The following is a 19170-nucleotide window of genomic DNA, read 5'->3' on the forward strand; positions in this document are numbered from 1 at the left end:
TTATATTTTATTTTATTTATTTATTAATTATTTGGTTTGGTTTTTGAGACAGGGTTTCTCTGTGTAGCTCTGGCTGTCCTGGAACTCACTCTGTAGACCAGGCTGGCCTCAAACTCAGAAATTCGCCTGCCTCTGCCTCCCAAGTGCTGGGATTAAAGGCCTGCGCCACCACGGCCCGACTGGATTTACCACGGCCCAGCCGAATTTATATTTTATATATTTATATATTACTGTATGTTCCTGTGGATGCCCATCTACTAAAATGATTTTATCCCTCCTACTTTAAGAAAGATTTATTTTTATTTACGTACATGCATATGCTTGTGTGATATATGTGCATGTGTGTGTGCAGAGGCCAGAAAAGGTGGTCAGATTCCCTGGAGCTGAAGTTACGTGTAGCTTTTGAGCTGCCTAATGTGGATACTAGGAATCAAACTAAGGTCCTCCGGAAGAGCAGCAAGTGCACTTAACCACTGAGCCATCCTCCAGCCCCCTCCCCTAATGTAATAAAAGAATACAATGGAGCCTTGGTAACAGGGTCAATCATTTTGGGTGACTTTACTATAGTAACCAGGTTAAATTTTCAGTGAGTGCATTCACTGAGTGTTTCCTTGAAAACCCAGAGGAGAGACTGTTAAAGCAAGTCCTATGAAGCTGCCATTTCACTGGGTCTTAGGCTTTATCATTAATTGTTCCATCTGTGGGGTGGGGCGGGGAACTACTTGGCCCAACACTTTTTCAAAGCCCTAAATAAAAATACTACAGATGTGTCAATCATGTGCCCCAGGGAAGAAGATGGGAAGCAAGCTGTAGTTAATTCCTGAAGTGCTCACTGTGGCTACCTCCCCACATTCCTTTCTAATTCATTCTAGAACCTGGAAAAATGGTCTTTCTCCTAATAAACTTTCTGATGGCGGGGGGAGCACATTTTGCGTGCTTGTCTTTCTGTGTGCTCCTGTGTTATTAAAAGTCATTCTTAGGACAACAAAGGGGATGGGGATGAAGGAGCTTTCTAGGTGGGAGAGGCAAGGAGGGTGTGGTAAGATGGCTGGAGGGAGCACTGAAGGCTAGGCTGGCCCAAAGAGCTTGTGAAATAAAACTGAAACAGTTACAACTGATGAGGAGTTTGATATTCTTTCACTGCAGTCATGTTCGTTTTCATGAAGGAAACCATAGAGGACATGCAGGTTGACTCTCTTTCCCTACCTGTGGGTTTTACATCTTCAGATCCAAAATAACTTGAAAGAGTGCATTTGTAATGAACATGTACAGACTTTTCACTATTCCTTAAGCAATACAGTATACTAATTATTTAACTAGCATTCACATTATATTAAGTAATCAAGGAATGATTTAAAGCATATAGGAAGAAATGTGTAGGTTATGTGTAAAAACGAAAATGTTTATGTGTAAAGAACTTGAGCACCTGGAGATTTTGGGTTCAGTGAGCAACCCAGAACCCTGTGCTCCAGAGATGGCTGTAATTGATGTTTTTAATAAAAGATTTTTTTTAAATGTGTGTGTGTGTGTGTGTGTGTCGCGCACACACACTCGTGTAGGGTGGCCTGGGAGGTTAGATGAGGGTGTCCTGTCTCCTGGAGCTGGAGTTATAGTACGTTGTGAGTCACTCCATGTGGGTGCTGGGAGCTGAACTCCAGTCCTCCGTAAGAGTAGAGAGAACTCTTGATTCTCTTAATTGATGAGCCATCCTTCCAGCCCCTGCTGTAATTGATTTTTTTTTTTTTTTTGCTTTTGCTTTTGCTTTTGCAGACAAGGTTTCTCTGTGTAGCTCTGGTTGTCCTGGAACTCACTCTGTAGACCACGCTGGCCTCAAACTTGCAGAGATTCACTTGCCTCTGTCTCTTGAGTGCTAGGATTTAAGTCATGCACCCCTACTGCCCAGCTGAAACTGATCTTTTTTTCTTTTTTAAGATTTATTTTGCTGGGTAGTGGTGGCACACTCCTTTAGTCCCAGCACTTGGGAGGCAGAGACAGGCGAATTTCGGAGTTCGAGGCCAGCCTGGTCTACAGAGTGAGTTCCAGGACAGCCAGAGCTACACAGAGAAACCCTGTCTCGAAAAAAAAAAAAAAAAACAAAAAAACAAAAAAAGATTTATTTTATATATGTGAATACACTGTCTTTCTCTTTGGACACACCAGAAGAGTGCATCGGATTCCTTTACAGATGGTTGTGAGCCACCATGTAGTTGCTGGGAATTGAACGTAGGGCCTCTGGAAGAGCGTCTTAACCACTGAGCCATCTCTCTAGCCCTGTGACTGATTTTTAAAGTGGTCATTTTGAGAATAAAGTGTTAACATCTTTTAGATTGCAAAATTTAAGAAACTGAATGTAGACTCCTGTGGAGGAACGGGTAATCCGTTGAAGACCTCAGTGTGCTGAGACTTCTGTTGGGACCTGAGGTTAGAGTGACTAACAATTTTCCTCCAGGAAGCTCACACCCTGATGACAGAGCTCATCAAGTGACTTCTCCACACAGAAGCCGCCTTGTCCTGCCTTCGTACTGCTTCCCTGACCTGACCTCACCTTTACCCTTGTGTTCCCTTTGCCTCATGAAAACAACTCAGATCTCACTGTCTCCTGTCTAACAATCCTGCCTCTGCCCAAAGGTCTCCACTCCTACACATCTGTTATTCTTACATGTTGTCTTCTTAGCTTTTCTGGGGTCATTATTTGGAAAGCATTGATTTTTCAAAGCCCTTTGTCTTCCCACCTGAGTGGCCTTGCATCTTCTTTATAAATGCGTGTGTATCTTGCCCTCTTCTGGTCAGCTGTCTTGACTTCAGGAAATCAAGAAAGTGTCTTATACTTCCATATACCATCTTTATTCTTTACTGATAGTACCATTTTAATGCTTTTTTTGTTGTTGTTTTGTTTTTTTGTTTTGGTTTTTTTGTGTTTGTTTGTTTGTTTGTTTGTTTGTTTTTTCGAGACAGGGTTTCCCTGTGTAGCCCTGGCTGCCCTGGAACTCACTCTGTAGACCAGGCTGGCCTCGAACTCAGAAATCCACCTGCCTTTGCCTCCCAAGTGCTGGGATTAAAGGCGTGCGCCACCACTGCCCAGCAGCATTTATTATCTTCTATATAAAAGCAGTATTTATATAAGAGTGTAGATTGTGTGCTCTGTGTTCGTGTGTTCTTTTAGGAAATAGGCAATCGGGCTGGAGAGATGGCTCAGTGGTTAAGAGCACTGACTGCACTTCCAGAGGTCCTGAGTTCAAATCCCAGCAACCACATGGTGGCTCACAACCATCTGCAATGAGATCTGGTGCTCTCTTCTGGTGTGTCTGAAGACAGCTACAGTATATTCATATATAATAAATAAATAAATCTTTAAAAAAAGAAAAAGGAAATAGGCAATCACATTAGTTCTTTACCCCTGAAAACAAGACTTTGGTATAATGTGGTGAAATGGATTATTTGCATGGTAGGTTACTTTTTTAAATTAAGGTTTTATTGTTTATTATTTATTTTGGGTTTTGTTTGCTTGTTTGTTTGTTTCTGAGACAGGGTTTCTCTGAGTAGCCTTGGCTGTTGTGGAACTCTCTCTGTAGACCATGCTGGCCTCAAACTGAGAGATCTGCCTGCCTCTACCTCCTGGGTACTGGATTTAAAGATGTGTGCCACTACCATCCAGCTAAAATTTTGCTTTTAATTATGTATATGTGTGTGTCGGTATGGGAGTTTGTACGTGTGTATATAGGTGATTGTTGAACCATCAAGATTTCCTGAAGCCAGAGTTGCCCAACATGGGTGGTAAGGACCGAACTTGGGTCTTCTATGAGAAAAGTACATATTCGTACACATTCTTTAAGCACTGAGCCATCTCTCCAGCCCACATTGCATTTACTCTCCCTGTTTTTCTTGATTTATTTTATATGCATGAGTGACTTAGCTGTGTGTGTGTGTGTGTGTGTGTGTGTGTGTGTGTGTGTACCATGTGCACGCCTGGTGCCTATGGAGGTCAGGAAAGGCTGTCAGGTCCTCTGGAACAGGAGTTATAGAAGGATGCAATACGTAAGAGCACCAAGCGCTCTAACCACTAAGCTACCTCTTCAATTACCCCTCCCCACTGTGGTCATAGCCTTAAGCCATGTTATTCTTGTGTCCAGGAGGACACACCGCCGAGATCTTGAGGCTGGTTGGAAGCCTGTCCAGTGCCTACTCGCCAAGGCATTACATCATTGCTGAGTCTGATGAAATGAGTGCCAAGAAAATTCATTCTCTTGAACTCGCTCGGGCCCAGAGCGGCTCTGCTACTGAGGTATGTGATCATTTCTATAAATTACAAGTTGTTCATAGACTTTATTGTCTCTGAAAATAAGTCCAAGGTACTTCAGTGCCCTTCCCACCATAGGCAATAAAGTGTGGCCTGGTAGAGAAATAAATATCCTTTACCACCAAAATATAAGAATTTCTTTAAGATAAATCTTTAAATTAAAAATGACACTCTCATTATTTTAGAGAAAATGTTTTTTCATTGAATTTCAGTTATTAAAATTATTTGGATTTATAGTTACGTATTTAAAGCATTCAGTAATATACTTCTTGAATCTTAAAGTTCTTTCTTAATGTGCTATATCCATCCTTTTTATATCTGTAGAAGTGTCTTCAAATCATATTTGTATTCACCTTTACAATTATTGCCCTATCCCCAACTGATGACTTTATTTTAGCATTTTATTTTATTTATTTTTTTAAAAAAGATTTATTTATTTATTATATATGAATACACTGTAGCTGTCTTCAGACACACCAGAAGAGGGCATCAGATCTCATTACAGATGGTTGTGAGCCACCATGTGGTTGCTGGGATTTGAACTCAGGACCTCTGGAAGTGCAGTCAGTGCTCTTAACCACTGAGCCATCTCTCCAGCCCTATTTTAGCATTTTAATCAGAATTTAGTTATGTAAAAAAGGTGAAGTCACTTCTTCGGTGAAGAAGAGTTGCCACGAGAAACTGTGTGCTACTTTTCCTGTGTGTGAGATCAGCCATCCATCACTGTTTGAGGAGCACTACTTTGCTTGCTGATGTCTCAGAACTGCTGTGGCAGTAGTAAGACACCCTAACCTGGGCAGCTCAAACAGTGGATGCTCTCACAGTGCTGGAGGCCGGAAGTCTGAAGTCCAGATCTCACATCATCATGCCTTCTGAGAAGTCTCTAGAAAAAGTATCCTCCTTGCCCTTTCCTGGCTTCCAGTGTTTAGTGGCAGCCCTCCCCATGCCTTAGCTTATGGCTATCACTCCAGTCTCTGCCGTAACCACATGACCTTTCTGTCTCCCTCTGCCTATCCTATGAGGAGCAGACCCGTTGTTGAATTTTAAGCTGTTTTTGAATGCTGACATTTTTTTAATCATCAAAGTGGTATCACTGTAAGGAACAAGCATATCTATTTTTGACACCTTTCCTCTGCCCCTTAATGTCCTGATGGGGTAGCTCAACCAGTACTAGGAGCAATGGTGTCTCGTTCTGAAAGCATCTCTAGCCTTGATTCAGTATTGGGAAAAGATGTAGGAAAGAGTTGTCCTTTGGGTTGGTTGGTCCTGTGTACCATTCTCTTGCACATTCTCTCTCTCTTCCTCCCTCCAACCCACCTCCTTGTGTCTGTGCTTGTAGGATGGTAGTATAGATGGTAGAGAGCCCGGCAGAGACAGAACTTTCCTATCAAGGCTTGCTGAAAGAAAGTTTCCACCTCCTGGCCTTCTCCTGCAATATCAGTTAGGAGCTGCTCCACAGCTGCCTGCCCCAATAGCCATCTTTTCTCTTCCTTTAGCTTCGTAGACAGGAGAAGAAAGGGTCTGTCTGAAGAATGTAGTGGTGACCACACATTTGCTAGAAGAGCCCATCCGAGTCACGAATATGGAAGAATCTGGAACTAGACTGTACAGTACAGTAGCTGTCTGCCATGTGTGGCTTTTCACATCTCAATTGAAATGAATGAAAATAAATAAAATCTGACAGTTGGTCCTGCAGTTGCGCTAGCTGCATTTCCCATCCTCACTAGCCACCCGAGGCTAGTGAACAAAAGCCCAGGAGAGAACAAAAATTGCCATGGTTTCAGAAAGTCATATCACATGATGCTGATCTAGACTTTTGTTTATCTTATAAGCTGGAAATGAAACATGATCAGACATTATGAAGAGAATCAGAAGGTTCAAAGTAGAGACTTCTGCCAAAAGTTCATATAAAAGGACAGCATTTTTTTTTTTTTACTTAGTGTTATCATTGGAATTCAGGGTAAAGTCCGTTAATTAAACAAGAATAGTTTACTTTGCAAAAGAAGCAATCTCAAAACAAGAAAAATTCATTGGAAGAATTAACAAGAAGCTTACAGCAGTTAAGTCTCCACGTTAATACTTATTAGGTTAATATCTCTGAAAACATTCATGGATCAGTAGCTGAACTTAAAAGGAATTCTCCAGGGAAAGGGCAAACATGTAGGGAGAAAATCATAAAATGTTAGAAATTGAGGAAAGAAAAAGAAAGAGTCCACAGTTGACATTTCGAGACAAGCATTCCATCTTAATTATCTTTGTTTTAATGTACTTAAGCCTCACGATGAGGCCAGGCGGTGGTGATGCACGCCTTTAATCCCAGCACTTGGGAGGCAGAGACAGGAGGATTTCTGAATTTGAGGCCAGCCTGGTCTACACAGTGAGTGCTAGGACAGCCAGGGCTACACAGAGAAACCCTGTCTCGAGAAACAAAAAAAAAAAAACAAAACAATAAACCTCACGATGAGCTTGGAATGTAGGTCAGTGGTAGAGCACTTGCCTAGCACGCTCAAGCCCGGATGTGAGTCCTCAGAGCCAGGAGTAGACAAACTGACACTCAGCACACCGTCAGCAGCTGTGTGAGATTAGCCCATAGCTGTTCCTCTCCTCTATGTAGGCTCTGTAGCTGAGGATGACCTTGAATTTATAATCCTTCTTTTTGGTTTGGTTTTTTGTGACAGGGCTTCTCTGTGTAGCCCTGGCTGTCCTGGAACTCACTCTGTAGACCAGGCTAGCCTCGAACTCTCGAACTCAGAAATCTACCTCCCTCTGCCTCCCAAGTGCTGGGATTAAAGGCGTGCACCACCACCGCCTGGCTATAATCCTTCTTGATTCTATCTCCCAAGTGCTAGAGATATTTGAGACAGGCACTGTGTCAACTTAACTTCATGCCCAGCCAACATTTGCCTATTGAATGTGAAGACTTCTTTCATATATTATATATTACAGATACAGAGCTGCACATGTGTAAATGAAAAGATTCTAAGTCTGTAGCTGTCCATGTTTCCTTCTGCTTTTTCTTTCACTGTTTCATGATGAACAGAAGGCTTAGATTCTAATGTTTATGGCTTTCTTTCCTCTACAATTATAATTTTATCTGTAGGATTTAGACAAAATTGTACTCAGATGATATTTTCTAAAAGTTCAGTGTTTGTTTTTACTCCATCTGTCATGGTTTGCATGAGAATGGTCCCCCTGAGTTCCTATGGTGGGATGTTCAGTTACCAGCTAGTGAAACTGTTTGAGTCTTTCAAAAGCCCAGGCCAGGCTCAGTCTCTCCCCACTGCTGGAGAATCAGGGTTTAAAGCTCTTGGCTTCTGTTCTGTGCCTGTCTGCTTCCCGCTGTGCTGATCATGAAAAAACCCTCTGAAGCTTTAAGTCCCCAGTTGAATGTCTTCCTTTATACGTTCCTTGGAGACTGGAGAGATGCCTCAGTGTTTAAGAGCAGTGACTGCTCTTCAAAATGTCCTGAGTTTAATTCCCAGCAACCACATGGTGGCCCACAACCATATGTAATGGATGTAATGGATCTGATGCCTCCTTCTGTCTTGTAAGACATACAGAAAGACATAATACTCATATGTATAGATTAAAGTTAAAAAAAAAATAACAAGTTGCCTTGGTCATAGTGTTTCCTCATAGCAATAGAACAGTAGCTAAGACACTATCTAAAATCGATTTTTTAGCTGGGCAGTGGTGGCACACGCCTTTAATCTCAGCGCTTGGGAGGCAGAGGCAGGTAGATTTCTGAGTTTGAGGCCAGCCAGGGCTACACAGAGAAACCCTGTCTCTAAAAACAAGACAAAAAAAAACAAAAACAAAAACAAAAAAAAGAAAGAAAGAAAAAAGAAAAAAAAAGAAAACTGTTACCGTAAAATTGATTTTTCTGTATGTATTTGAAATGGATCTCATTTCTATGTGGTAAAATAGCTGTCCCACCCTAGTACTATTCATTAAACAGCCCTCTCCCTTTGCTTCTACATACACAGAAGATCTGGATCTTGTCCGTTGTACTGTCATAAACCTTTAATCAGTAGGCACAGGCAGGTGGGTCTCTATGAGTTCCAGGACAGCCTGGTGTATATAGTGAGTTCCAGGACAGCCAGAGCTACATCAAGAGACCATGTCTCAAACAAAACAAAACTACAGTGTGGTTTATTGCTCTCTATTTCCTGACCCATTTGTCCATACTAAGCCAATACTAAATCCCACTAGTTGTTTTATTCAGAACTGGTGAGTTTTTGTTCTCTTTTAATATAGTTATTATTTATTATCTTTGTCATGATTATCAAGCCTGTGTTGGTAATTTTATTTGAATTAAACTACACACCTCAGTTTGAGAAGTATTTAACGTGGTTGGATTAGAGTCTATTCTGGAACATAAATTTCAGAGTCATCCGTGTATAGACTCCTCCAGTGAAAACAAGAAACTGCGTTTGATTATCCAGGGACTGACTGAGAGAACTAGGAACTGGACCCCAGGCGCTGGACGTGTAGGGGACTCCTTGCAAAGCACCGGCCATTAGTATTCTGTTCCTTTGTAAGCCTCTCTGACAGGACCTTTGATGTGCTGTAGTCCCTGCTTTAGGTCCCTGGTGTACCTGTGCCTCCTTCCCCAAATCAGAGATCTCTGCTCCTTTCATTTCCTCTTTGTTGGGGCCAAGTAGGTACTCCTCCACCTTCCTCCTCCTCAGCTAGGATAGATTTGCTGTATTTGTTGTATTTGCTGCAGCACCTTCCCAACTTTATCTAGAAATCTATTGAGCATAATCCAAATTTGTCTTGTTTTAAGCGGCTTTTTTCTCGTAAAGATCTCCAACTGCTTCTCAAAGCATTTTTGATCACTTGTCTTGATCAATCACTTTAAAAACACAGTACAACAAAACAAAAACGATAAATCAGGTGCCAAGGGCCGGAGTCCGCTTTTCAAGAGTCTCCTCGCATGAATGGAAATGAGACTCGGCGCATATTTTTCATTTCCAGTTAGATAAGTGGCATGTTTGGTTGGTAGTGCTGACACTGGACTTAACCCGCTGGCCCTGGCCATCACTTCCCTTATGTGCTTGCGGATTCAGAATTAGATTCAGAAAAGCGCTGGCACCTTTGTAGTGAATTATCTCCATGGGCAGGAAGTCTGTCCTTAACATGAGTAAGCAAAAATGAAGTAGAAAAGACAGAGGTAGGGGCTGGAGAGATGGCTCAGGGGTTAAGAGCACTGGCTGCTCTTCCAGAGGTCAGGAGTTCAATTCCCAGCAACCACATGGTGGCTCACAACCATCTGCAATGGGATCCAATGCCCTCTCCTGGTGTGTCTGAAGACAGCGATGGTGTACTCATACATAAAATAAATAAATCTTAAGAAAAAGAAAAGGCAGAGGTGAAAGTAGGTGGGAGAGGCCAGCAGTGCCTCCTGTGTCGACAGATATGGAACCTGACAAACAAGCTGAAGGCAGAGGCCTTCTAGCTCCTTCCCGGCTGCTTCCTGGGCTACCTACCTCACAGCCTGGGGCAGCAGTGCAGGCTTCAGAGCTCTTTGTCTGCCTCCTCCCCTGACTTGGAAATCTAATTTGTGAGTTCTGTTCTATCCTATTCTATTCTACTCTGTTCTATTCTAGACTTCTCATTCAGATTGTTTTTATTTAAAGGTACAGAACAGTTTGGCTATCTCCACATTCATTTTTATCAAAATTTCCGGAGTTACAAATTTCCTGTCTGAATATAGGAATGTCAGAATTTCCCACGATAGATCAGCTTGACTCAGAACGACTGGGACCAATGGGAAAGTGCAGAAAGAGTCACTGGAGAGGACATAGGGACACTGGGCTGGCAGCATTTGCCCATGCTTTCTTCCCACCCTAGTGTTCTTATTTGCAACTGTTAGTTTGAGGGGTTTAGGTGGAGAGACGGGGGGTCCCAGCAGGTAGACCAGTTGTCAGCTTTTTCATCTGTTTATAGAAGGAAGGACTATTTTACCTTTGCATTTGGATTGTGTCTGAAGCAAAGCCAGAGGCAGGATCTAATAGAAGTCCAGGTTTGGGTGTGTGGCCTATGCCTGCCCATATCCTTCTATAAACGGCACCCGGCACCCGCTCCCTGACCAAACTTTCCTCACCTGTTTCCCCAATAGGACTTTGCCACTGCAGCTTCCTTGTTATCAGTAATACCCTTGTTGCTATAGGCCCTGAACCCTTGCTTTAGAATTTAATTTTAAGGCTTCTGAAGTGAGTTGGAAAATGGGCTCTGTTTTAAAACACGCACAGTGACTGCCCTGTGTGGTCGTACTATATTACCCCTATCCCTACAAATACTTCAGGCATCAAAGTGCATCGATCCGCAGTTGGTGCTGGTGAGAAGCCCAAACTCCCATCCCTGATGCGGGCTTGCTCTTGCAAAAGTAAAGAACTTCCCAGAAACCCAAAGACACACCACCCGTTTCTATAGTTCCTCAGCGTTAACTAAGTTACTTTCGAGTGTTCTCTTGCTTATGGCTTGTTCTTGTACAGAATTTTTATGGTGCTGGAGCTGGTGGGTCACACCCATAATCCCATCACTCCGGAAGCTGAGGCATGTGAATTGCTGTGAGTTCAAGGTTAGCCTGGTGTATATAGGGACTTGGAGCCAACATGGACTGCAAGGTGAGACTCTGGCACCTTTCCCCCCAGAAAAGAAAAAAGATACAAAATAAATGTTAACAAATAAAATTCAGTGGATTTTTAAGGTTTTTTTGCTACTTTGTAGGAAAGTATCATTATCAACCTATTTATGATAGGTGCAACACATTTTGAGGTGTTTTTTTTTTTTTTCAAGACAGGGTTTCTCTGTGTAGCCCTGGCTGTCCTGGAACTCACTCGGTAGACCAGGCTGGCCTCCAACTCAGAAATCCACCTGCCTCTGCCTCCCAAGTGCTGGGATTAAAGGTGTGCGCCACCACCGCCCGGCCATTTTGAGTTTTAAAATTTAGAAATACCACTATTAAATGATAGAGGAAACTTCCTTCAAGCTTCTCTTTATTCCTTTTATTTAGCTAGTAAGAAATTGTTATTACTATTATTACTATTAGTGTGTGTGTCTGTGAATAGACGTGTGTGTGTGTGACTTAGAAGTTCAGTGCTGGGGACTGAACCTGGTTCAGGAAGAGCACAGAGCCCACTTAACCACTGAGCAATCTTTGCAGACTCCAGATTTTATTTAACGGTATTAAATTTTAGATGTTGTGTTTATAACATAGAAATAAAAAGAAATGAGGGCTCTCAGTTTGTCCTCTGGCCGGGCTAGTTGACTTCTGTGTTTCTCTGAGTCATTTCCCTGACTTCTTCCTATGAGACACCCTTCCCTTTACTGACTGATAGCGACCTAGACCACAGAACTGACTGAGGGGCAGAATGCTTAGACCCCTCGCCCCCAGAAAGAACTATTTGCTTGTGAAATTGAGTGTGTAAAAAAAAAAATAAATGCCCCAGAAATTCTAAAGAACAGTAAGTAGTCTCCACTGGGATTAGTTCTAAATAAAGAGAAACCGATGCCTCCAACCATGACTCGTACCTCCAGGGGAGCAGTTCCTGAGATGCAGGGAGCTAAACAGTGATTCCACCAGAGCTTTCTCCTGGGAATCAGCAGCCTTTGAGGTGGCTGGCTTCCGCTGCCGCCGCCACCGCCACCCTCAACCAGGCCTGGAAGGACATGAGGCTCAGGGCTTTGCACTGTGGACTTTGGTTCATCCTTTTATTTACTTCTGAATGGGTGCCTTTGTCCTACATGCCTTCCCTGACACCCAGAATTACTCCTGGTGACTTCTGTCAGATAAGTTTTTGCTTGTTTCATTGGTTGGTTGTGTTGTTGTTGTTTTGTTTTGTTTTTGGCTTTTTGGGACTGGGTCTCTCTGTGTAGCCCTGGCTGTTCTGGAGCTCACTCTGTAGCCCAGAGCCCCGCCTGCACACCACCACACCCAGCAATGTGCCTTTCTCTTATTTATTCTGTTCTTTATTGTTTTACTTCATGTCCATAGGCCTTTTGCTTGCATGTGTGTCTGTGAGGCTGGAACTGAGGTTACAGACAGCTAGGATGTGGGTGCTGAGAATTGAACCCAGGTCCTCCGGAAGAGCAACCAGTGCTCTTAACCACTAAGCCATCTCTCCAGCTCTGTGCCTTTCTTTTTTACTGCTTTCAGCTTTTTCCTAATTACTGAAGTAAGCATTGCAATTGATACAGGCTCTGCAAGGATTCTTACGCCTCTTTAAGTTTTCTGTACTCGTGGTGTCGCTGTGGTTGGAAGGCTAAGCTGAACAGGGTGCTGACCTGAAATGGCCTGTCACCCCTTCAGTCTGCATTCTGGCAGATTGTTGAAACACCAGGGATTATGAAAGAGCATTCATCTGTGGGGCAGAGACTGATGTAGGGGATATCCCAAACTCACACGGTTCTGTTCTCAGTGAAACCAGGCCTCCCTTCATGATTTTAGATAATCTGCTCAAGCCAAGACACAGAGAAGCCTCTTAGGTGCAAATCTCACACATGCTGCAGTTCCTTTGGACTCTCGTCAGCTTTGGATCACACTCGTGCCCACGGCCGTGCATGCTTAGCTTCCTAAAACACTTCGTTGTCCCAATTATTCAATATCCTAATGTCTTCAGTGGTGTCCTTAATATAAAAAAATATATATAATTGAAACCAAAAGCCAGTGTCCATTAGAGGCACTGTTTAAGAGCAGAAGCAGAGGGGAAATGTCTGCCATTAGTCACACCACTCTTTGCTTTTAACCTCCCACCTCAAACGAAATAGATGATAGGTATAAATACTGAGAGGGAAGAAACAAAACCTTGTATTAAATAAGTAATTATAGATGCCGACAGCAAAAAATAGCGAAAAAGCTTATCAAGTAGTTGGGGTTTTTAAAAGTGTTAGGCACACGCTGGGTCATGTAAGAACTCTGCAGCTGCTCCATAGGCTGTCATTAACTAAGAGGAAATAACCGGGCAAAGTATTAGATGCTGGGCAGGGACTTTTAATACGAGGAAATAATATGGGCACAGCAGTGACATCTTACCAGGACATATTAAATATGGTACAAACAAATGTACATGTATATTCTTGATGTGTAAAACTGGTATTTTTACACCCCTCCCACCCCCCATTTAACATTAAAACAATCAAAATTTTCTTGGGCTTTTTGTTTGTTTTGAGACAGGGTCTCTCTGTTATGTATCTGTGGCTGTCCTAGAATTCCCTATGTAGACCAGGCTGACCTTGAACTCACAGAGAGCCACCTGCTTCTGCCTCCTGAGTGTGAGTGGCTAAACTCTTGGTTTTTAGGACACTTTATTCAGCTTTAAGTATTTGCCCCACGTGACAGGCATGGTTATGGCTAGTTCAAATTCATCTGTTAACAGAGTCAAGCCAAGATCACTCCTGCTATCATGGACCCCACTCGGCTGCAGGGAGAAGACAGTGTCGTACGAGACACAGTGGCTAGAGTAACTGTACGCTCATCAAAAGGTGAACAGCGCTGTGGAGGTTACATGGCAAGGAGCAAAGAAACAGATGCAACTCCTCACAGGACCTGGAGGAGACGCACTGAGGAGAGGGGTGTCTCAGTACAAGGCACACAACAAAGCCATGGAGGGTGACATGCTCCTAGGTATGGTCCAGTGGCAGAATCCAGGGCGGAAGGACAGGAGGGTGATGGAAGGCAGGCAGAGCAACACATGACATCGGATGAATTTCCTCTCTCACTGAGGAACTTGGGGGTCATTGGACGAGCGTGCTCAGATGTGTGGTAGGGTCTGACGCCTGCGTTAACACAAGGTTCTCCCTGTGCTGCAAAGCACAGGCAAAGCCAAGGAGCTGGGGGCTTCTACAGCCTCCTAGCTGGCTCACAAAGTATGAGGAGGGGAAACAGTTGGACTGTTTTTTTAGGTTTTGTTGTTGTTACTGTTTTCAAGACAGGGTTTCTCTGTGTAGCCCTGGCTGTCCTGGAACTCACTCTGTAGACCACGCTGGGCTTGAACTCTTAAGATCCACCTGCCTCTGCCTTCTGAGTGCTGGGATCAAAGGCATGCACCACCACGTGCCTGGCAGGTTTTTTTTTTTTAATGTATCTGAAAGTTACAACCTGCATAGATGTATATGTGCATGCCTGGCGCCCATGGTGGTCAGAAGAGGTCACTGGATCCCCTGGAACTGGAGTTACCAATGTTTGTGAACTATCATGTAGGTGCTGAGTATCAAACCTAAGTACTCTGCAAGAGCAATGAGTACTCTTAATCACTGAGGCTTCTCTCCAGTACCTTTCTTACTTTTCTGAAAATAGAGTTAACAGAATTTCCAGGAAGATTTGATAGGAATCTGAGGGAAAAAGCATGACTTGGGAGCTTTTAATCTGGACAGTTATAAGAATACTATTGTTGGCCTGGACGACCGATGGCTCCATAGCTAAGAGTATTTGCTGCTTTTGTAGAGGACCCAGGTGCAGTTTCCAGTATCCACATGGTGTCTTTTTTTTTTTTAAGATTTGTTTATTTTATACACACACACACACACACACACATACATTGTCACTGTCATCAGACACATCAGAAGAGGGCATCGGATCCCATTACAGATAGTTGTGTTGTGAGCCACCATGTGGTTGCTGCGAATTGAACTCAGGACCTCAGAAGAGCAGTCAGTGCTCTTAACCACTGAGCCATCTCTCCAGTACCCTACCCTCACCACATGGTGTCTTAACAACTGTAACCCCTAATTCCAAAGGATGCAATCCCCTTCTATGAACCCCATGAGACTGACACTAGACATGAACATGGCTCACATACATAGATGCAGGTAAAACATTGATACACATAAAACAAAATAAGCAAGTCTTGACAAAAGAAAAAACAAACGTGTACACACATACACACACACACACACACACACACAACACTTGCTCTGGGTGTGTTGGTTAAGAATACTGTTGCTTTGCCATCATACTCTGGGAAGTCTGTCTCTAAGTGCCTTTCTAGTGTCTGGTATCACCCAGACTTATCCAGAGGCTGGAAGAGTTGGTGTTTTGCAGGCGCTTCTTGCGTTCAGGCAAAGCTTTCCTAAGCCCTACACATTTCCTTGCTCTCTCCTTCTTACTCCCTTGGCCACCGTTCACTTCTTTAATCCCTTGTTCTCTTCCATTCAACACGTCTTCCTCCCTTAAAGTCTTGAAAAGTGATCCTCCAGTGGGTTGATGAAGAATTTCTATTGTACTTTCCCTCTGCAGACAGGACTGCTGTGTTTGACGCCATTCCTTCATCCAGCCACCAGGTGGCAGCACACTACAGAACATTGAGCTGTTGGCCCTGTTAATTCGCGAGACTGAGAATGGGCGGAAATTTCCAGTGCTACAGACTGATCTGGTCAGGGTTAGACAGGAGAGTCTTCTCTACTTCCTTTTTGGTAAAAATCATACATCTCTGTTAGATACTATTGTCATTTCTTTGTTTTTAAATTGTCCTTTCTTGAGTTAGAAAACATTACATAGCTTGGGAGTCACCTTTCCACTTGCAGGAAGTTTGTATTCCGGATGTTCTTCACGGGGCTGGGAGCGCGCATAGCTCAGTGTTAGGATGCTTCTGTGGGATGCACAGGGCTTTCATTTGGTCCCTAGCATGACAGAAAAACAACTCTTTCCACCCCACACCCCTTGCTGCAGTTCTGTTATATTTAGTTCTGTTTACTTCAGATGTTCCTCTCTGTCTAAGGTAGTAAGTAGCTCAAAGCTTTGCCTTCCCCCAATAAAATATTTCTTGCGTGTGTTTGGAGGATATGCATGCATGTGAGGGGTTGTATGAGTGTGCCAGACTAGCAACCAGCAAGCTCCAGCCATCCCCCTGTCTCTATCCACCCCCCACCACTGGGCTACAGATAATTCTAGGTCACAACCAGTTGGTTACACAGGTGCACAGCCGGTACTCTGAGCCATCTCACTATCCCTAAAATATTTCTCGAAAACTGGAAAGCAGCTGCTAACTGAGCAGTTTCATATTCAGAATTTTTTGCTGAGTTTTGTGCAGAGTATTAGGAAAGCAAGTGGCTCGCTTGCTCTGTGCAGCTGGACAGGAAAACATAATGTAGAAAGCTGAAGAGCCGACTGATGATGGGCTGGGGGATGGCTCTGTCAGTAACTGGCTGCGGTGTGACCTAAGGACCTGAGTTTGGGTCCTCAGCATCCACCTAAAAAACTGGGCAGTGCCGCTTACGCCTGTAATCTGTGCTGAGCGCACAGAGATGGATTTGCTTCTTGGAGCTCACTGCCTGGCCAGCCTAGTCTAATTGGTGAGCTTCAGGTTCAGTGAGAGACCCTGTCTCAGTGAATAAGGTGAAAAACATTTGAGGAAGACACCTCATGTTGTCCTCTGATCTACACACACACACACACACACACACCCCACTACCACCACCACCACCACCACCACCACCACCACTCCCACACACACACACACATACCCCACCACCACCACCACCACCACCACTCCCACAGGTTTATAAGAGCATTACTAAGCAATGCTAGTAAGTAAAAGATGATGTCACCGTCACCTGTCTCTGAAGCCTGGACTGCCACACAGCATGGGTGAAGCCTTCATAGTGACCAGCTGTGCTCTCAGACTCTCCGCTTTCGACAGGTAGAAGACCAGAGCTGTAACCCTGAGTGGTGAAGGTGTTAGCCACCGTGTTACCATGACAAACTGAGCACAGGGTGAAATAGTACCTTGGAAACAAGGGCTTCAGGAGAGCGATGCCTTCCCTGTCCCCTGATACTTACCATTTAGGTCTACTTTCTGCATCAGTTCCCAGAAGATCCCATTTAAATCTTCCAGGCAAGGAATTAAAGATTAATTCTGAAGAAAGTAGTTTCCCCACAGAGCAAAACTGCGAGGTCTAACATGTGGATCCCAGTTGTTTTTTATGCTTTATTATCTTCATACACTACCATATCATTTATTAATATGACCTAGGCGTTCCTACTGTCCTGGCTGTTGACATAGGGGCCTCATAACTCTGGATCTATGGAGAATGTTCTGCATATTACAGGATGCTTTTTTCCAGCAGATGCAATAAATGATACCTCCCACCCCATGCACACCCACCAGCCATGAACAGCCCCAAATGTCTCCAGTTCTTGTTTTGTGGTCTAGGGAAGAGGCTTCTCCCTCTTCTGCTTGAAAATCACTGGTTTGAGCTGATAGCCACTCACTATCAGATACTCGAATAAGAAGAACCCAAACCAGCAATCAGAAAAAGGAATTTTGAGAAAAGGGGAGGGATTGGGGAAGCTTAAAAGAAAAACAGTTATTTTCAAAGAAATGAGAGGCTATCATGTCGCCAAGAATAAGATCTAATTTTTTTGAAAACTCAAAAACACTGAGGTGGGGTTTTTTTCTTATTAAATTTTTTTATTGCAAAGATGAAAACTAAATCTATAAAGCACTGGACAGTCACACTGAAGATTCTGCTATAAACTATAAGAAAAATTAAAAAGCAAAGAGTAAGCGCATTAGACAATCAAACTGTATATCTAAGGGTATCCCAGAAAAGGCAAGGAAAAGGAGAAAAGATCCAAACAAACAGATGGCCTAGGAGAAGCTCCCAGACCTAGAAGGATGTGACCTCCAAAGGCAAAGGGACTGGAAGCAGTCCAGTCCAACTGTAGCCACAACAAGGCAAGTCATCTAAGGCTTCAAAATGAATGACAAAGAGAAGATGCCAAAAGTTTCCAGAAAAACCAAACAGGAAGGGAGTTAGTACAGATCCAAATCATGTTCGGAGCAGAGAAGCCCCAACGGAAGTAACTACTTATTCACGTGGAGTATTTATTTACTAAAGAAACACAAGCCGTAACATACACACTGGTATTTAGAAATGTGTGTGTGCACGCGTGTGTTTGGAAGCACAGAAGTTTGGGTACTGTATTCTTTTTTTGTTTCCTTTGAATTGTTTGGTTTAGATATAACTCTGGAAGTCTAATGGTTGCAAGATCCATGAAATGGCTCCTTTAAATCAGACCTGGCGAGCTTCCACGCACAACTCTCCCCTCTCCACAAGGTGGGGTGCTGCCTTCATAGATGACTGGGACTGCCTGTCTTCTTGAGACTTTGACTTTAATGCATTTGGTGTCTACTGCTAACAATACCCAAACAGTTCTAAAAATAGAAGGTTGTAAGCAACCAGAATGCCGTTTGTGGGTTTTATTTCAGGTATAAAACTCACCTCACCTCTGCTTGTTCAGTGCAGTTCGGTTCCTCTTTTGTTTGTTTCTTTTCTTGAGTTTGTTTTTATTTGGAGGGGGTGGGTTGCTTTTTGTTTTGTTTTTTGTTTATATTTTTTCGGGACAGGGTTTCTCTATGTAGCCCTGGCTGTCCTAGAACTTCCTCATAGACAAGGCTGGCCTCGAACTCATAAAGATCCACCTGCCTCTGTCTTCAAAGTGCTGGGATTAAAGGCATGCACCACCATTGCCCTGCTGCAGTTCTAGTCTTATAATGTAACTAATGTGTGTATGTCATTCTAATGAACATTAACTGTTGGCATCCCTTCTACAGCAGTTACCTAGCAACCCCCAGGTAGGCCTGGCTTGGTATAAAAGGGGTTGTGTGGCCCCTCCTCTGCTCTCTCTGTCCTGTCTGCCTCTCTGACTCTTTTCTCTCCTTGACCCTTTTCTCCTTCTCTTCCCTTCCCCTCCCCCTCTCCCCACATGTTCCTGGCCCATCTCGTCCTCCTTCTTTTCTTCCTCTTTCTCTTCTACCTCTTCTCCTCTCTCCTCCTCTCTTTCTCCCTTCCCTTCCCTTCCCTTCCCTTCCCTTCCCTTCCCTTCCCTTCCCTTCCCTTCCCTTCCCTTCCCTTCCCTTCCCTTC

At 43.5% G+C, this 19170-nt stretch overlaps 1 protein-coding gene across 1 annotated transcript in view; it reads left to right on the forward strand.

The window, feature by feature from the left end:
- Alg14 (ALG14 UDP-N-acetylglucosaminyltransferase subunit) overlaps window positions 1-19170 on the forward strand; it is a 78091-nt gene that overhangs the window by 3301 nt on the left and 55620 nt on the right. Inside the window, exon 2 of the mRNA XM_028752196.1 lies at window positions 4131-4282. Coding sequence (XP_028608029.1) covers window positions 4131-4282 — 152 coding nt within the window. The remainder of the gene's footprint in view (window positions 1-4130; window positions 4283-19170) is intronic.

This window comes from Grammomys surdaster, unplaced genomic scaffold (genome assembly GCF_004785775.1).
Source record: "Grammomys surdaster isolate TR1022 unplaced genomic scaffold, NIH_TR_1.0 125881, whole genome shotgun sequence".
NCBI lineage: Eukaryota > Metazoa > Chordata > Mammalia > Rodentia > Muridae > Grammomys > Grammomys surdaster.